This window comes from Zophobas morio, unplaced genomic scaffold (assembly GCF_036711695.1).
Source record: "Zophobas morio isolate AGI-343-1 ecotype UQ-CSIRO unplaced genomic scaffold, CSIRO_AGI_Zmor_V1 ptg000014l, whole genome shotgun sequence".
NCBI classification, from domain to species: domain Eukaryota; kingdom Metazoa; phylum Arthropoda; class Insecta; order Coleoptera; family Tenebrionidae; genus Zophobas; species Zophobas morio.
This window is the reverse complement of record NW_026972119.1, coordinates 24,644,787-24,659,237: the sequence shown is the minus strand read 5'-3', so window position 1 is coordinate 24,659,237 and position 14,451 is coordinate 24,644,787. Positions and strand designations below refer to the sequence as shown.

At 28.9% G+C, this 14,451-nt stretch overlaps 1 protein-coding gene, 1 long non-coding RNA gene and 1 other non-coding gene across 3 annotated transcripts in view; 2 read left to right on the top strand and 1 right to left on the bottom strand.

Moving 5' to 3' along the window:
- The window catches only part of LOC135128703 (uncharacterized), a 43,574-nt gene that overhangs the window by 611 nt on the left and 28,512 nt on the right, over positions 1 to 14,451 (top strand). The window lies entirely within an intron of this gene.
- LOC135129062 (protein spaetzle-like) lies at positions 166 to 7,531 on the bottom strand. The gene is made up of 6 exons (XM_064056144.1): positions 7,447 to 7,531; positions 7,320 to 7,377; positions 6,801 to 7,167; positions 6,494 to 6,742; positions 6,277 to 6,442; positions 166 to 417 (listed from the first exon to the last, which is right to left on the bottom strand). Exons 1-4 carry the CDS (start codon positions 7,483 to 7,485, stop codon positions 6,544 to 6,546), a joined length of 663 nt encoding a protein of 220 aa, XP_063912214.1. The 5' UTR covers positions 7,486 to 7,531; the 3' UTR covers positions 166 to 417; positions 6,277 to 6,442; positions 6,494 to 6,543.
- Positions 6,160 to 6,241, top strand: Trnaf-gaa (transfer RNA phenylalanine (anticodon GAA)). Its single transcript is given in 2 exon segments — positions 6,160 to 6,197; positions 6,206 to 6,241. It is a non-coding gene; the product is annotated as a tRNA-Phe (tRNA).

Here is a 14,451-nt window from a genome sequence, read left to right as displayed (position 1 = left end):
CAAGATATAAACTAATATTTCGCGGAGTTAATGACTCCAATCGAGGTGACTGTTTATTTAGAGTTTTTGTTCGTCTCTAAAGAGAAACTTTTATGTACCTACATGCGGAAAAAAACGCACTTTTCGTGTTCCTGTTTTTTATTTTGTTCTTTGTGATGTGTCTACAAAGCTTTAAAATTTCTCTGCATCAACAATGCCACTTTTCCATTCCGTTTCAGTCCAAGGTTTAAGTATGAATATAATGTGGAAAAATGTTTCTTCTATTTATAGCCGGCCATACATCAAACAGATGCAAATTTGTGACATCTACATAATACGGCCTTCCGAGTCCTGCATCACTTGTATCCTTCCCACAGTTTTATGTTTATATTTTGTTTGATACTCCGGACTTGGGGAAAAAGCCGTTTCGATGATGCCCTGAAATGACGGAAAAATCGACATTAAGAGGAATATTCGACTTAGAAAAATTAATATATCAGTGTTTACTGTCTATTTCAAAAAGATCTTAATTGAATACATTGATTAAAAAAAAATATTGAAAGAAGACGAGAATTCACAGTAAAGAACGTAGTTGTTGATATATGCAGACTTTTTTAACTTTAGTTTACATAATGAGACACCCTGTATATTTTTATATATTATTTATATATCTGGCGGTCCTTCTCGCTGAAGGTAAATCTGCTGTCAACCTTACACCTTGAATAGGAACGAAATTACGGTATTTTGAATTTTTCATTTTTTGAGTTTGAAATTTTTCGATTTGAATGTTCTTGAGTTTTCAATTTATAATTTTCCGATTCATTAGTTTTTCATTTCTTCAAATTTTTTAGTTTCGGTTTGTTATTTTCTTTATTTTTACAATTTTTCGATTTTTCAGTGTTGCGATTTTATAATTTTTTTTTCTTCAAGTTTTCATTTCTTTAATATGTCGGTTTCCAATTTACCGATTTTTCAACTTTTAGATTTTTTTATTTTTCATTTTTTCAGTTTCATGATTTTTCAATTTTTCCTTGCCTCAATTTATGATTTGCAGTTTTTCTAGTTTTAATTTTGAATATGTAATAATTATGATTTTTAAAATACTTAACTTTTTCAATTTCATGATTTTAAAATTTTTCGGTTTCTCAATTTCAATTTATCAATTTTTGCTTTTTTTGTTTTTTCAATTTTACAATATTCAACTCTTCGAGTTTTTATTTTTTACATTTTTCAGCTTTTCAATTTTAGATTTTTCAATTTCTCGATTTTTGCATTTCTCGTGTCTTCAGTTTTTGATTTGCAATTTTTCTAGTTTTGATTTTAAATATGTAATAAATATAATTTTTAAAATATTTCACTTTTACAATTTTTCGATTTTTCGATTCTTCAAATCCTTCATTTCTTGAGTTCTCCGATTTACAATTTCCCGTATTTCGATTTTATAATTTTTTATTTCTCAGTTTAAGTTTTTTCAAATTTTTTTTTTCATTCTTCAATTTTACGACATGCAACTCTTCGAGTTTTCATTTTTAAATATTTCAGCTTTTGGAAATCCAAAATCCAAAAATTACAAAATTGAAAAATTTAAGAATTGGAAAATCCAGGAACTGAAAAATCAAAGACCAAAAATTTGAAAAATTGAACAAACGGAAAATTATAAAATTGAAAATAACAAAAAACATGCAATTTTTCAATTTATTAATTTTTCAAAATCAGAACGATTTTGTAATTTTAATTTTTTCGGTGTGAAATTTTTCAACTTTTCAGTGTTTCAAGTTATCGTTCATTCAATTCTTCGACTTTTAATTCAATTTTTCGAATCAAAAAAATTCCAAATTGTAAAATTGAAAAACCAAATATGAAAAAACGAAAAAGTGACGTGAAAATGAACACTTAAAAAATTAAAAAGTGAAAATCACTTAAAAAACCGAAGACACAAAAATTTGAAAAATCGAAGAGAAACTTAAAAATCGAAAAAGTGATAAATCCAAAAAAAAACGAAAGTCACTTTCGCCATCATTTCTTCGATAACTACAACCGTTTTTCTAGAATCGGTCTCTGAAATTAAAATCTATTCGAATTAGGACCAATTGTTGACGAAATTTTCAAATTTCAAATTATAGATTTCAGCTTTCAGATTTCATATTTCAGATTCATAAATTCACAAATTGAAAAATTCACAAACCCAAAAATTTCAAGTTTCAAGTTTCAAATTTAAAGTTTCAAGTTCAAATTCACGAATTCATGAATTCACAAGTTTTAAATTTCAAGTTTCAAGCTTCAGATTTCAGATTTCACATTTCAGATTTACGAATTCACGAATTCACAAGTTTCAAGTTTAAAATTTCAGATTCACGAATTCACGAATTCACAAGTTTCAAGTTTAAAATTTCAGATTCACGAATTCACGAATTCACAAGTTTCAAGTTTCAAATTTCAGATTCAAGCTTCAAATTTCAAATTTTAGATTTCAGATTTATGAAATCAAGAATTTACAAGTTTCAAGCCTCAAGTTTCAAATTTCAAATTTCAAACTTCAGATTTCAGATTTACGAATTCACGAATTCACTAGCTTCAAGTTCCAAATTTCAAATTTCAGATTTCTGCCCTCAGATTTTAGATTTCAGATTCACGAATTTACGAATTCACGAATTCACAAGTTTCAAGTTTTAAGTTTCAAATTTCAAATTTCAATATGTATTATGAAGTCGAAATATTTACAATTAAAGAAATCGGAAAATTGAATGACTGGAAATCCAAAAACTGCAAATTGATAAATTTCTAAATTAGGAAATCGACGAATTGAAACTCAAAGTTTGAAAATTTGAAAAAATTGTGGAAACTAAAAACTGTAAAATCTAAATAAACAGCAAAAAATAAAGGAAGTGAAAAAACGAAACATTGTGGTATAAAATCGAGAAAATTAAATTTCAATTTCAAATGTCAAATTTCAAATTTCAAATGTCAGATTTCAGCTTTCAGATTTCATATTTCACATTCATAAACTTCAAGTTACAAGTTTCAAGTTTCAAGCTTTAAGCTTCAAGCTTCAATTTTCAAATTTCAGATTTCAGATTTACGAATTCACGAATTCACAAGTTTCAAGTTTCAAATTTCAGATTCACGAATTCACGAATACACAAGTTTCAAGTTTCAAGCTCCAAGCTTCAAGCTTCAAATTTAAGATTTCAGATTTACGATTTCACGAATTCACAAGTTTCAAGTTTCAAATTTCCAATTTCAAACTTCAAATTTCAGATTTTAAATTTCAGATTTCGGATATCAGATTTACGAATTCACGAATTCACTAGTTCCAAATTTCAAATTTCAGATTTCCGATTTCAGATTTTAGATTTCAGATTCACGAATTTACGAATTCACACGTTTCAAGTTTCAAATTTCAAATTTCAATATGTCTTATGAAGTCGAAATATTTACAATTAAAAAAATCGGAAAATTGAATGACTGGAAATCCAAAAACTGCAAATTGATAAATTTCAAAATTAGGAAATCGACGAATTGACAACTCAAAGCCTGAAAATTTGAAAAATTGAATAAACGAAAAACTGTAAAATCTAAAGAAACAACAAAAAATCAAGGACGTGAAAAAACGAAAAATTGTATAAAATCGAGAAAATGAAATTTCAATTTCAAATTTCAAATTTCGGATTTAAAATTTCATATTTCAGATTCATAAATTCACAAATTCACAAATTCACATACCCAAAAACTTCAAATTTCAAGTTTCAAGTTTCAAGCTTTAAGCTTCAAGCTTCAATTTTCAAATTTCAGATTTACGAATTCACGAATTCACAAGTTTCAAGTTTCAAATTTCAGATTCACAAATTCACGAATTCACAAGGTTCAAGTTTCAAATTTCTAATTTACGAATTCACGAATTCACAAGTTTCAAGTCTCAAATTTCAGATTCACAAATTCACGAATTCACAAGTTTCAAGTTTCCAATTTCAGATTCACGAATTGACGAATACACAAGTTTCAAGTTTCAAGCTCCAAGCTTCAAGCTTCAAATTTCAGATTTCAGATTTACGAATTCACGAATTCACAAGTTTCAAGTTTCAAATTTCAAATTTCAAACTTCAAATTTCAGATTTTAAATTTCAGATTTCGGATATCAGATTTACGAATTCACGAATTCACTAGTTCCAAATTTCAAATTTCAGATTTCCGATTTCAGATTTTAGACTTCAGATTCACGAATTTACAAATTCACACGTTTCAAGTTTCAAGTTCCAAATTTCAAATTTCAATATGTATTATGACCTCGAAATATTTACAATTAAAGAAATCGGAAAATTGAATGACTGGAAATCCAAAAAGTGCAAATTGATAAATTTCAAAATTAGGAAATCGACGAATTGACAACTCAAAGCCTGAAAATTTGAAAAATTGTATGAACGAAAAACTGTCAAATCTAAAGAAACAACAAAAAATAACGGAAGTGAAAAAACGAAAAATTGTGGTATAAAATCGAGAAAATGAAATTTCAATTTCAAATTTCAGATTTCAGATTTCAGATTTCAGATTTCAGATTCATAAATTCACAATTTCACAAATTCAAAAATTCACAAACCCAAAAACTTCAAGTTTCAAGTTTCAAATTTAAAGTCTCAAGTTTCAAGCTTTCAGCTTTAAGCTTTAAGCTTCAAGCTTCAAATTTCAAATTTCAGATTTCAGATTTACGAATTCACGAATTCACAAGTTTCAAATTTCAGATTCACGAATTCACAAATTTCAAGTTTCAAATTTCAGATTCACGAATTCACGAATTCACAAGTTTCAAGTTTCAAGCTCCAAGCTTCAAGCTTCACATTTCAAATTTCAGATTTACAAATTCACGAATTCACAAGTTTCAAGCTTCAAGTTTCAAATTTCAAATTTCAGATTTCAAATTTCAGATTTCAAATTCCAGATTTCAGATTTCAGATTTACGAATTCACGAATTCACTAGTTTCAAGTTTCAAATTTCAAATTTCAAATTTCAGATTTCAAATTTCAGATTTCAAATTTCAGATTTCAAATTTCAGATTTCAAATTTCAGATTTCAAATTTCAGATTTCAAATTTCAGATTTCAAATTTCAGATTTCAAATTTCAGATTACAGATTTACGAATTCACGAATTCACTAGTTTCAAGTTCTAAATTTCAAATTTCAGATTTGCGATTTCAGATTTCAGGTTCACGAATTTACGAATTCACAAATTCACAAGTTTCAAGTTTGAAGTTTCAAATTTCAAATTTCAAATTTTGTATTATGAAATCCAAAAATTTACAATTAAAGGAATCGGAAAATTGAATGACTGGAAATCCAAAAACTGCAAATTGATAAATTTCAAAATTAGGAAATCGACGAAATGACAACTCAAAGCCTGAAAATTTGAAAAATTGAATAAACGAAAAACTGTAAAATAAAGAAAAACGAATATTAACTCGGGAAAATGAACAATAACATCGGTAACTTGAAAAATTGTGGAAACGAAAAATCGGAAAAGGATAAAATTAAAAATTGAAAAACTGTAAATCGAAAAATTTAAAAATTTGGAAGTCGAGCAATTGCAAAATGTAAAAAGTGAAAATCAAACTTGAAAAATTCAAGAAACGAAAATTTGAAAAATTGAATAAACAAAAAATTATAAAATAGAAAGAAACAAAAAATAAGGGAAATGAGAAAACGAAAAATTGTGATAAAATCGAGAAGAAAAAATAAAAAACAAGAACTTGAAAGACTAAGGAAACGACAATTTGAAAAATCGAAAAATTAATAATTGAAACTGAATAAAAAGTTGCAATATCGAAAAATTTCAAAATAAAAAAATTGCAGATAGAAATGAAAAATTGAAAAATTTGGAGAAATCTGAAAACTGAAAAAACGAAAAATTTTTTTTTATAAAAATCTAGGTGTCTAGAGTGAAAATTCAATACGGATTCATACACCACAAGTATCTTATTTTAGTAAATAAAAACAAATTTACATTTTTTTGGTTGAGTACACCTACACAAAATTGGACAACGATCGGTCTAGTAGTTTCGAAGATTACATGTCTAATAAAAATCCGGACAGAATAAGTAATATTTTGAAAATGCAACATGTGTTTGATAGGACGGAAAACGATGTCTTTGCACTATTGATTACGAGCTCTGAAGACACCCAAAAGCACTGGCTCGTTAGCTCAGTTGGTTAGAGCACCGAACTGAACAATGACATACTCGGAGGACGTGGGTTCGAATCCCGCACGAGCCCGATTTTACTTTTGTTTTGTTTTTTAATGCACTTACCCTTCAAGTATTATAGTCTGCCACAACCATCAGTTTTTTTGTCCACATTTTGTTCCACAAATAACGAGAAAACGTCTTCTATTTTCGTGAATTTGATTCAGTTTCCAGCTGAATCCAGAAATATATACATAACATTTTTTGTTGTTAAGTTTTGAAGTCTGAAAATCTAGATTCTTTTTTATTTCGATTTAACTTATATTGTTTCGTAATTCCTTACCCTTTTTCGACTATCAGCGATTTACACCATTTCCTCCGTCCAACGGAGCTTCACCTATACAAGTCGGAAAACCTCGAATAACTGGTCAAAGTTTTATAGGAGCAAACGCACGCCACTGGGAAAATATACCGATCGACGTAAGGTTTCCCATTTTCGTCTGCTGTCAGTAGCAACTTCTGGACAAACTTCTGAGTGCACTTAGTTTTAAAATTTCTGACGTTTTCGTAAAGTCTACACCTGGATTTTTTTCTAAAACGGTAATTTAGTCAATTATGAACATTCCAACCCTCATTTTGCACTAACTTACACACAAACTTCTATAATCACCCCTTGTTTGTAACTGTCCATGTTGTAGATAAACTTCAGCTGGTGTTTTACATTGTAGGCCGCTTGCGGATACACCACCATTTTCGTCGAAGGGCACAAAAAGTTCTCATCTTTGTCGTCAATCCGGGCCTGGAACCCGTCGTCCTCGATTTTCCGAAAATAAAGCGAATACTTTTCGCCGTAGTTCGTGCTTTCTAGAATCTCGTGGAACAAATCCGCCGGATAATTCGTCACGTGTTCGCAGAAAGTGCGATTGGGACACCACGGAGACGCTTCCGGATACAACTCAAAAGCGTCGTTTTCGGCCGAATCCGGAAATATTAGGTTTCGCCTGGGTCCGGGGTTTCCTGAAAATATTGTTCGTGTTTTAGTCAGTCAGCATCAAATATTTAACCAAATAAATAATTGCGCCACATTTACGGTATTACAGTATCTCGCTGCGTAGTAAATAACCAAAGCTCCGTAATTAATTTACCGTTGATAAACAGATCAAACTTACCCTTTCCGAGTAAATTGGGAGAGGGATGCGCCGCTACAAATAGTCCATAAATACTGAGCTAAAACGAAAACACTTTATTTATACAGCGTGGCGTAATTTTTTCAGTCGTTAAGTCGTTCGTATCTACCTTGACAAGAAACATCGGGTACATAAAAAACCTACACATAATTTCACAGAAACGACTAACACGCACCACGGACACCGCTGGAAGTTGTCTGGTGACTTGGAGGAGAAACAGGTATTTGGCGGATTAGTGAGGATTAAGTTTGTAACGACACTTACCTGGGTTCTATTCTTGTAATGATGGAGGTATAATGTTGTGGGTTGGGACACTCGAGAGTCGATTTAAAAGGGTTTATGGACGGTCGGCGCCACAAATACCAGACCGTAATCTTAGATGTTTTAATTTTTCTTTAAAAAAAAAAAAAAAAATTTAATACCTATTAACGGAAATTTGTGAAACTTCGTTACAAAGCTTAGGCTTAAAAATGTACAATGTACATAAAATGTAAACTGATTAATAAAGCTGAAGGAAAAAACAACGTCTGCTATAAATCAAACACAATTAACAAATTTCGCCGGTCGGATTTAAGAATTTTCATGAGTTCCGTAAATATTAGGTGTTGAATTTGAGTAAATAAAATTATTATTTTCGTAATATCAGCAATATGACGTGATCTTACTATACAGGGTGGTTTTGAAATATGTGTAGAACAAAACTGAGCTGTCTAATGAGCCTAAAAGTTTTCCAAAAAACTGCAAAGTAAGTGTGTTTATGCTCTCTGGGTACGATTACAAATTTTCGATTTGGAAATCAGTTTTTGTCAAGTCTAAAAATTTACGATTTTCTAGTGAGCGATTCTGGAACAATGGAGATGCTGTCGAAGAAATGAGACCTCTAAATCCGTAACAAAATGTCTTCGATTAAATTTCTAAAATTATAAAAAATTGACCAAAATTTTTGTATTGAAATATTTTGTTTTTAAAAAATTGACAAAAAGACCCAAAGAAATTCTGGATTATAGATCTCTTCGTGCTGATTCTAAAAACATCGTCTGTTTCTGACCTTCGAATCAAAATAAAAGTTCTCCGTTTGATAATCAACTTTTTTTTATCCAACATATTAAAAAGTTCACTGAGCGATTCTAAAACAATGGAGTAAGGTTATCGAAAAAATGAGACCGAAAGTAACTTCTAGGGTTAGAAATTCGTAAGAAAATGTCTTTAGTTAAGTTTCGAAATTTGTCGAAATTGTCCGAGATCTCTATATTTTTTTTATTGAAACTTTTTTTTTGAAAAATTATGACAAAAAAATCTAGATTATATTCTTCAGGTAAGATTAAAAATTTTCGGTTTGAAAATCTTTTTTTTAACCCAGAACGTTGAAATATTTTAGTGAGCTATTCAGGAACAATGCAGGAAGGTTAGAGAAGGACCGAGGAAGAAAGTAATTTCTGGTCTTTGAAATCCGTTAGAAAATGTCTCTAGTGAAATTTTGAAAGTTGTCTAAAATTGTCCGAAATCTTTTTAGTTTCATATTGAAACAATTGTTTTTGAAAAATTTGACGAAAAAAACAAACAAATTCTGGGTTATGGATTTCATCGTGCTGATTCTAAAAACATCGTGCGTTTCTGCTCTCCGGATAAGATTAAACATTTCCCACTTGATTACCAATTTTTTTAATCCAAAAAATTTAAAAATTTGACTAAAAAAATCAAAAAAATTCTGAATTATAGATTTTGTCGTGGTGATTCCAAAAGCATAACCGGGTAAGATTTAAAATTTTCGATTTGAAAATTTTTTTAGTCTAAAAAATTGCAATATTTTTTAGTAAGCGATTTTGGAACAACAGAGGGAGCTATCAATACAATGCCGAAAGTAACTTGTAAGAAAATGTTTTGGTTAAGTTTCGAAAATTGACCGAAATTTTTATATTTTTATTTTTTTGAAAAATTTTACAGAAGAAATTCAAAAAAAATCTGGCTTTAAGATATCATCGTGCTGACTCCAAAAACGTTTTATATTCTCTGGGTAAGATTAAACATTTTCGATTTGAAAATCAATTTTTTTAAAATACAAAAATTGCAATATTTTATTAAGCGATTCTGGAATAATGGAGGGAGTTATCGAAAAAAATTAGGCCAAATGTAACTTCTGGAGTTCGAAACCCGTAAGAAAATGTTTCTAGTTAAATTTTGAAAGTTGCCGAAAATTGGCCGAAATTTTCATGTTTATATTGAAACATTTTGTTTTTGAAAAATTTGTCAAAAACCCAAAAAAAGTTCTAAAAGGATAAGATTAAAAATTTTCAGTTTGATAATAATTTTTTTTTTATTCCAAAAAGTTGAAAATTTTAGTGAGCGATTTTGCAACAATGGGGGAAGGTTATCGAAAAAATGGGGCCGAAAGTATGTCTATGAAGAATTTCCCAAAAAACAACAACAATTCGTCGTGCTGATCCCAAAAACGTAGTGTTAAATTTCTTATTGAAACATTTTGTTTTTTAAAAATTTGCCAAAAAAACAATTCCAAAAATTTGTTTATGGAAAAGATAAAAAAATTTCGATTTGAAAAACAAATTTTTTGAAGTCCAAAAAATTGCAATATTCTAGTCAGCGACTCTGGAACAATGGAGGGACCTATCGAAGAAATTAGGGCGAAAGTAGCTTCAGGAGTAAGAAATCCTCAAGAAAATCTCTGCAGTTAAATTTTGAAAATTGTCTAAAATTGTTCAAAATTTCTATATTTTTATTCTGGAAGATTTTGTTTTTGAAAAATATTCAGAAAAAAACCCAACAAATTCTGACACAGATTTCGTCGTGCTGATTTCAAAACCATAGGGCGTTTATGGCTTCCGGTTAAGATTAAAATTTTTCGGTTTTGAAATCAATTTTTTTTATTCCAAAAAATGACAATATTTCAAAAATGTTTTTCGAAAATTTGCCGAAATTTTTATATTTTGATATCGAAACATTTTGTTTTTGAAAAATTTTCCATATCGTGTGTTTATGCTCTCTGGGTACGATTACAAATTTTCGGTTTGGAAATCAATTTTTTGAAAACCGAAAAAATTAATATTTTAGTTAGCAATGCTAAAAGAATAGAGGGATCTAGCGAAGAAATGAGGCCGAAAGTAACTTCTGAAGTTCGAAATCCGTAGGAAAATGTCTCAGTTGACTTTTGAAAATTGTCGAATTTATTATACAGGCTGTCAATTTTACTTGATAGTAGTTTTTTTATTCTTAAAAATAAACTTATGGTTCTTTGAGCAAATTGGTATTATACATATTAAAAGATCTATGTGATGGTGCCACACAAATTTTTTCATAAATGGAAAGTTTGATTTTTTTACTACAAGAAATCAAAGGCAACCAATATTCTAAAATCAATAATAAAAAAGCAATTTAGTAAAATATCTCAAAAATTTTCCATTTAATCTAGTTGCTTGTAAAATTCAGTCTGAAAATCTTTTTTTTATCCAAAAAATTTCAATAATTTAGTGAACGATTCTGGAAAAATGGGGGAAGCTATTGTAGAAATGAAGCCAAAAACAACTTCAAAGTCCGTATAAAAATGTCTTCGGTTAAATTTCGAAAATTGTCGAAAATTAGCCGAGTTTTTTATATTTTTTAATTTGAAACATTTTGTTCACTGAAAAACTTCCCACAAAAATTCTGGCATATAGATTTCGTCGTGCTGATTCCAAAAACACAGATGAAAAAAAATGTTAGGTCTGAAAATTAATTTTTTGAAAATCCAAAAAAATTAATGTTTTCGTGGGCAATTCTGAAAGAATAGAGGGAGCCAGCCAAGAAATGAGGTCGAAAGTAACTCCTGAATTTCGAAATCCGTAAGAAAAAGTCAAAATTTTTATATTTGTATATTGATGCGTTTTGTTTGTGAAAAATTTGACTAAAAAAAACAAAAAATTTCTGATTTACAGATTTTGTCGTGGTGATTTTAAAAACGTAACCGGGTAAGATTTAAAATTTTCGATTTGAAAATCTTTTCTAATCCAAAAAATTGCAATATTCTTTTGGAAGCGATCCTGGAACAACAGAGAGAGGTATTAAAAAAATGCCGAATACTGAAACTTTGTTTTTGAAAAATTTGACAGAAGAAACCCAAAAAAAGTTCTGGATTATAGATTTCGTTGTGCTGATTCTAAAAATATCGTGCGTTTCTGCTCACGGATAAGATTAAAAATTTTTGGTTTGATAATCATTTTTTTTTAATCCAAAGTGAGCGATTTTGAAACAATGGGGAAAGGTTATCGAAAAAATGAGGCCGAAAGTAATGTCTCCAGTTAAATTTCGAAAACTGTGGATAATATGCCGAATTTTTTTATTTTTATACTAAAACATTTTATTTATGAAAACTTTCCCAAAAAACAACAAAAATTGAAAATTGGCCGACTTTGTTTGTATTTTTGTATTGAAACATTTTGTTTTTTAAAAATTTAAATTTGCCAAAAAAGAACAACAGAAATTCTGACATGTAGATGTGCTGATTCCAAAAACTTGTTTATGTTCTCTGCGTAGGATTAAAAATTTTCGATTTGAAAATCAGTCTTTGTCAAGTCTAAAAATTTGCGATATTCTAGTGAGCGATTCTGAAACAATGGAGATAGCTGTCGAAGAAATGAGACCTCTAAATCCATAAGAAAATGTCTTCGATTAAATTTCTAAAATTATGGAAAATTGACCAAATTTTTGTATTGAAATATTTTGTTTTTAAAAAAATTGACAAAAAGTCCCAAAGAAATTCTGGATTATGGATTTCTTCGTGCTGATTCTAAAAACATCGTCTGTTTCTGACCTTCGAATAAAAATAAAAGTTCTCCGTTTGATAAACAACTTTTTTTATCCAAAATATTAAAAAGTTCACTGAGCGATTCTAAAACAATGGAGTAAGGTTATCGAAAAAATGAGACCAAAAGTAACTTCTAGGGTTAGAAAGTCGCAAGAAAATGTCTTTAGTTAAGTTTCGAAATTTGTCGAAAATTGTCCGAGATTTCAATTTTTTTTTATTGAAACTTTTTTTTGAAAAATTTTTACAAAAAAATCTAGCTTATATTCTTCGGGTGAGATTAAAAATTTTCGGTTTGAAAATCTTTTTTTTTTAACTCAGAAAGTTGAAACATTTTAGTGAGCGATTCAGGAACAATGCAGGAAGGTTACAGAAGGACCGAGGAAGAAAGTAACTTCTGGTCTTTGATATCCGTAAGAAAATGTCTCTAGTGAAATTTTGTAAGTGGTTTAAAATTGGCCGAAATTTTTTTAGTTTCATATTGAAACATTTGTTTTTGAAAAATTTGACAAAAAAAAACAAACAAATTCTGAATTATAGATTTTGTCGTGGTGATTCCAAAAGCATAACCGGGTAAGATTTAAAATTTTCGATTTGAAAATTTTTTTTGATCCAGGAAATTGCAATATTATTTAGTAAGCGATTTTGGAACAACAGAGGGGGCTATCAAAACAATGCCAAAAGTAGCTTGTAAGAAAATGTTTTTGGTTAAGTTTCGAAAATTGACCGAAATTTTTATATTTTTATTTTTTTGAAAAATTTGATAGAAGAAACTAAAAAAAAATCTGGCTTTAAGATATCATCGTGCTGACTCCAAAGACGTTTTATATTCTCTGGGTAAGATTAAAAATTTTCGATTTGAATATCAATTTTTTTAAAATACAAAAATTGCAATATTTTATTAAGCGATTCTGGAATAAAGGAGGGAGTTATCGAAAAAAAGTAGGCCAACTTCTGGAGTTCGAAATCCGTAAGAAAATGTTTCTAGTTAAATTTTGAAACTTGCCGAAAATTGGCCGAAATTTTTATGTTTAAATTGAAATATTTTGTTTTGAAAAATTTTCCAAAAACCCAAAAAAAGTTTCTAAAAGGATAAGATTAAAAATTTTTTGATAATCATTTTTTTTATTCCAAAAAGTTGAAATATTTCAGTGAGCGAATTTGAAAGAATGGGGGAAGGTTATCGAAAAAATGAGGCCAATGTAATGTCTCCAGTTAAATTTCGAAAACTAGAAAATTGGCCTAATTTTTGTATTTTTATACTAACACATTTTATTTATGAAAAATTTCCCAAAAACAACAAAAATTCGTCGTGCGGATCCCAAAACGTAGTGTTAAGTTTCTTATTGGAACATTTTGTTTTTTTAAAAATTTGCCAAAAAAAACAATTCCAAAAACTTGTTTATGGAAAAGATAAAAAAATTTCAATTCAAAAATCAATTTTTTTGAAGTCCAAAAACTTGCAATATTCTAGTCAGCGACTCTGGAACAATGGAGGGACCTATCGAAGAAATTAGGGCGAAAGTAGCTTCAGGAGTTAGAAATCCTTAAGAAAATCTCTGCAGTTAAATTTTGAAAATTGTCTAAAATTGTTCGAAATTTCTATATTTTTATATTGAAAGATTTTGTTTTTGAAAAATTTTCCGAAAAAACCCAAAAAATTCTGACACAGATTTCGTCGTGCTGATTTCAAAACCATAAGGCGTTTATGCTCTCTGGTTAAGATTAAAATTTTTCGGTTTTGAAATCAACTTTTTTTAATCCAAAAATGGCAATATTTCCAAAATGTTTTTCGAAAATTTGCCGAAATTTGTATATTTTGATATCGAAACATTTTGTTTTTGAAAAATTTTCCATATAGTGTGTTTATGCTCTCTGGATACGATACAAATTTTCGGTTTGAAAATCAATTTTTTAAAAACCGAAAAAATTTATATTTTAGTGAGCAATCCTAAAAGAATAGAGGGGTCTAGCGAAGAAATGAGGCCGAAAGTAACTTCTGAAGTTCGAAATCCGTAGGAAAATGTCTTTAGTTAACTTTTGAAAATTGTCGAATTTATTATACAGGGTGTCAATTTTACTTGACAGTAGTTTTTTTATTCTTAAAAATAAACGTATGGTTCTTTGAGCAAATTGGTATTATATTAAAAGTTCTATGTGATGGTAGCCACACAGTTTTATTATCACTTCCGGTAGAACCGGAAATGACATCGACTTAATTTTTTTTAATAGCACATTTGGTAATTTTTTTCATAAATGGAAAGATTGATTTTTTTACTACAAAAAATAAAAGGCAACCAATATTCTAAAGTCAATAATAAA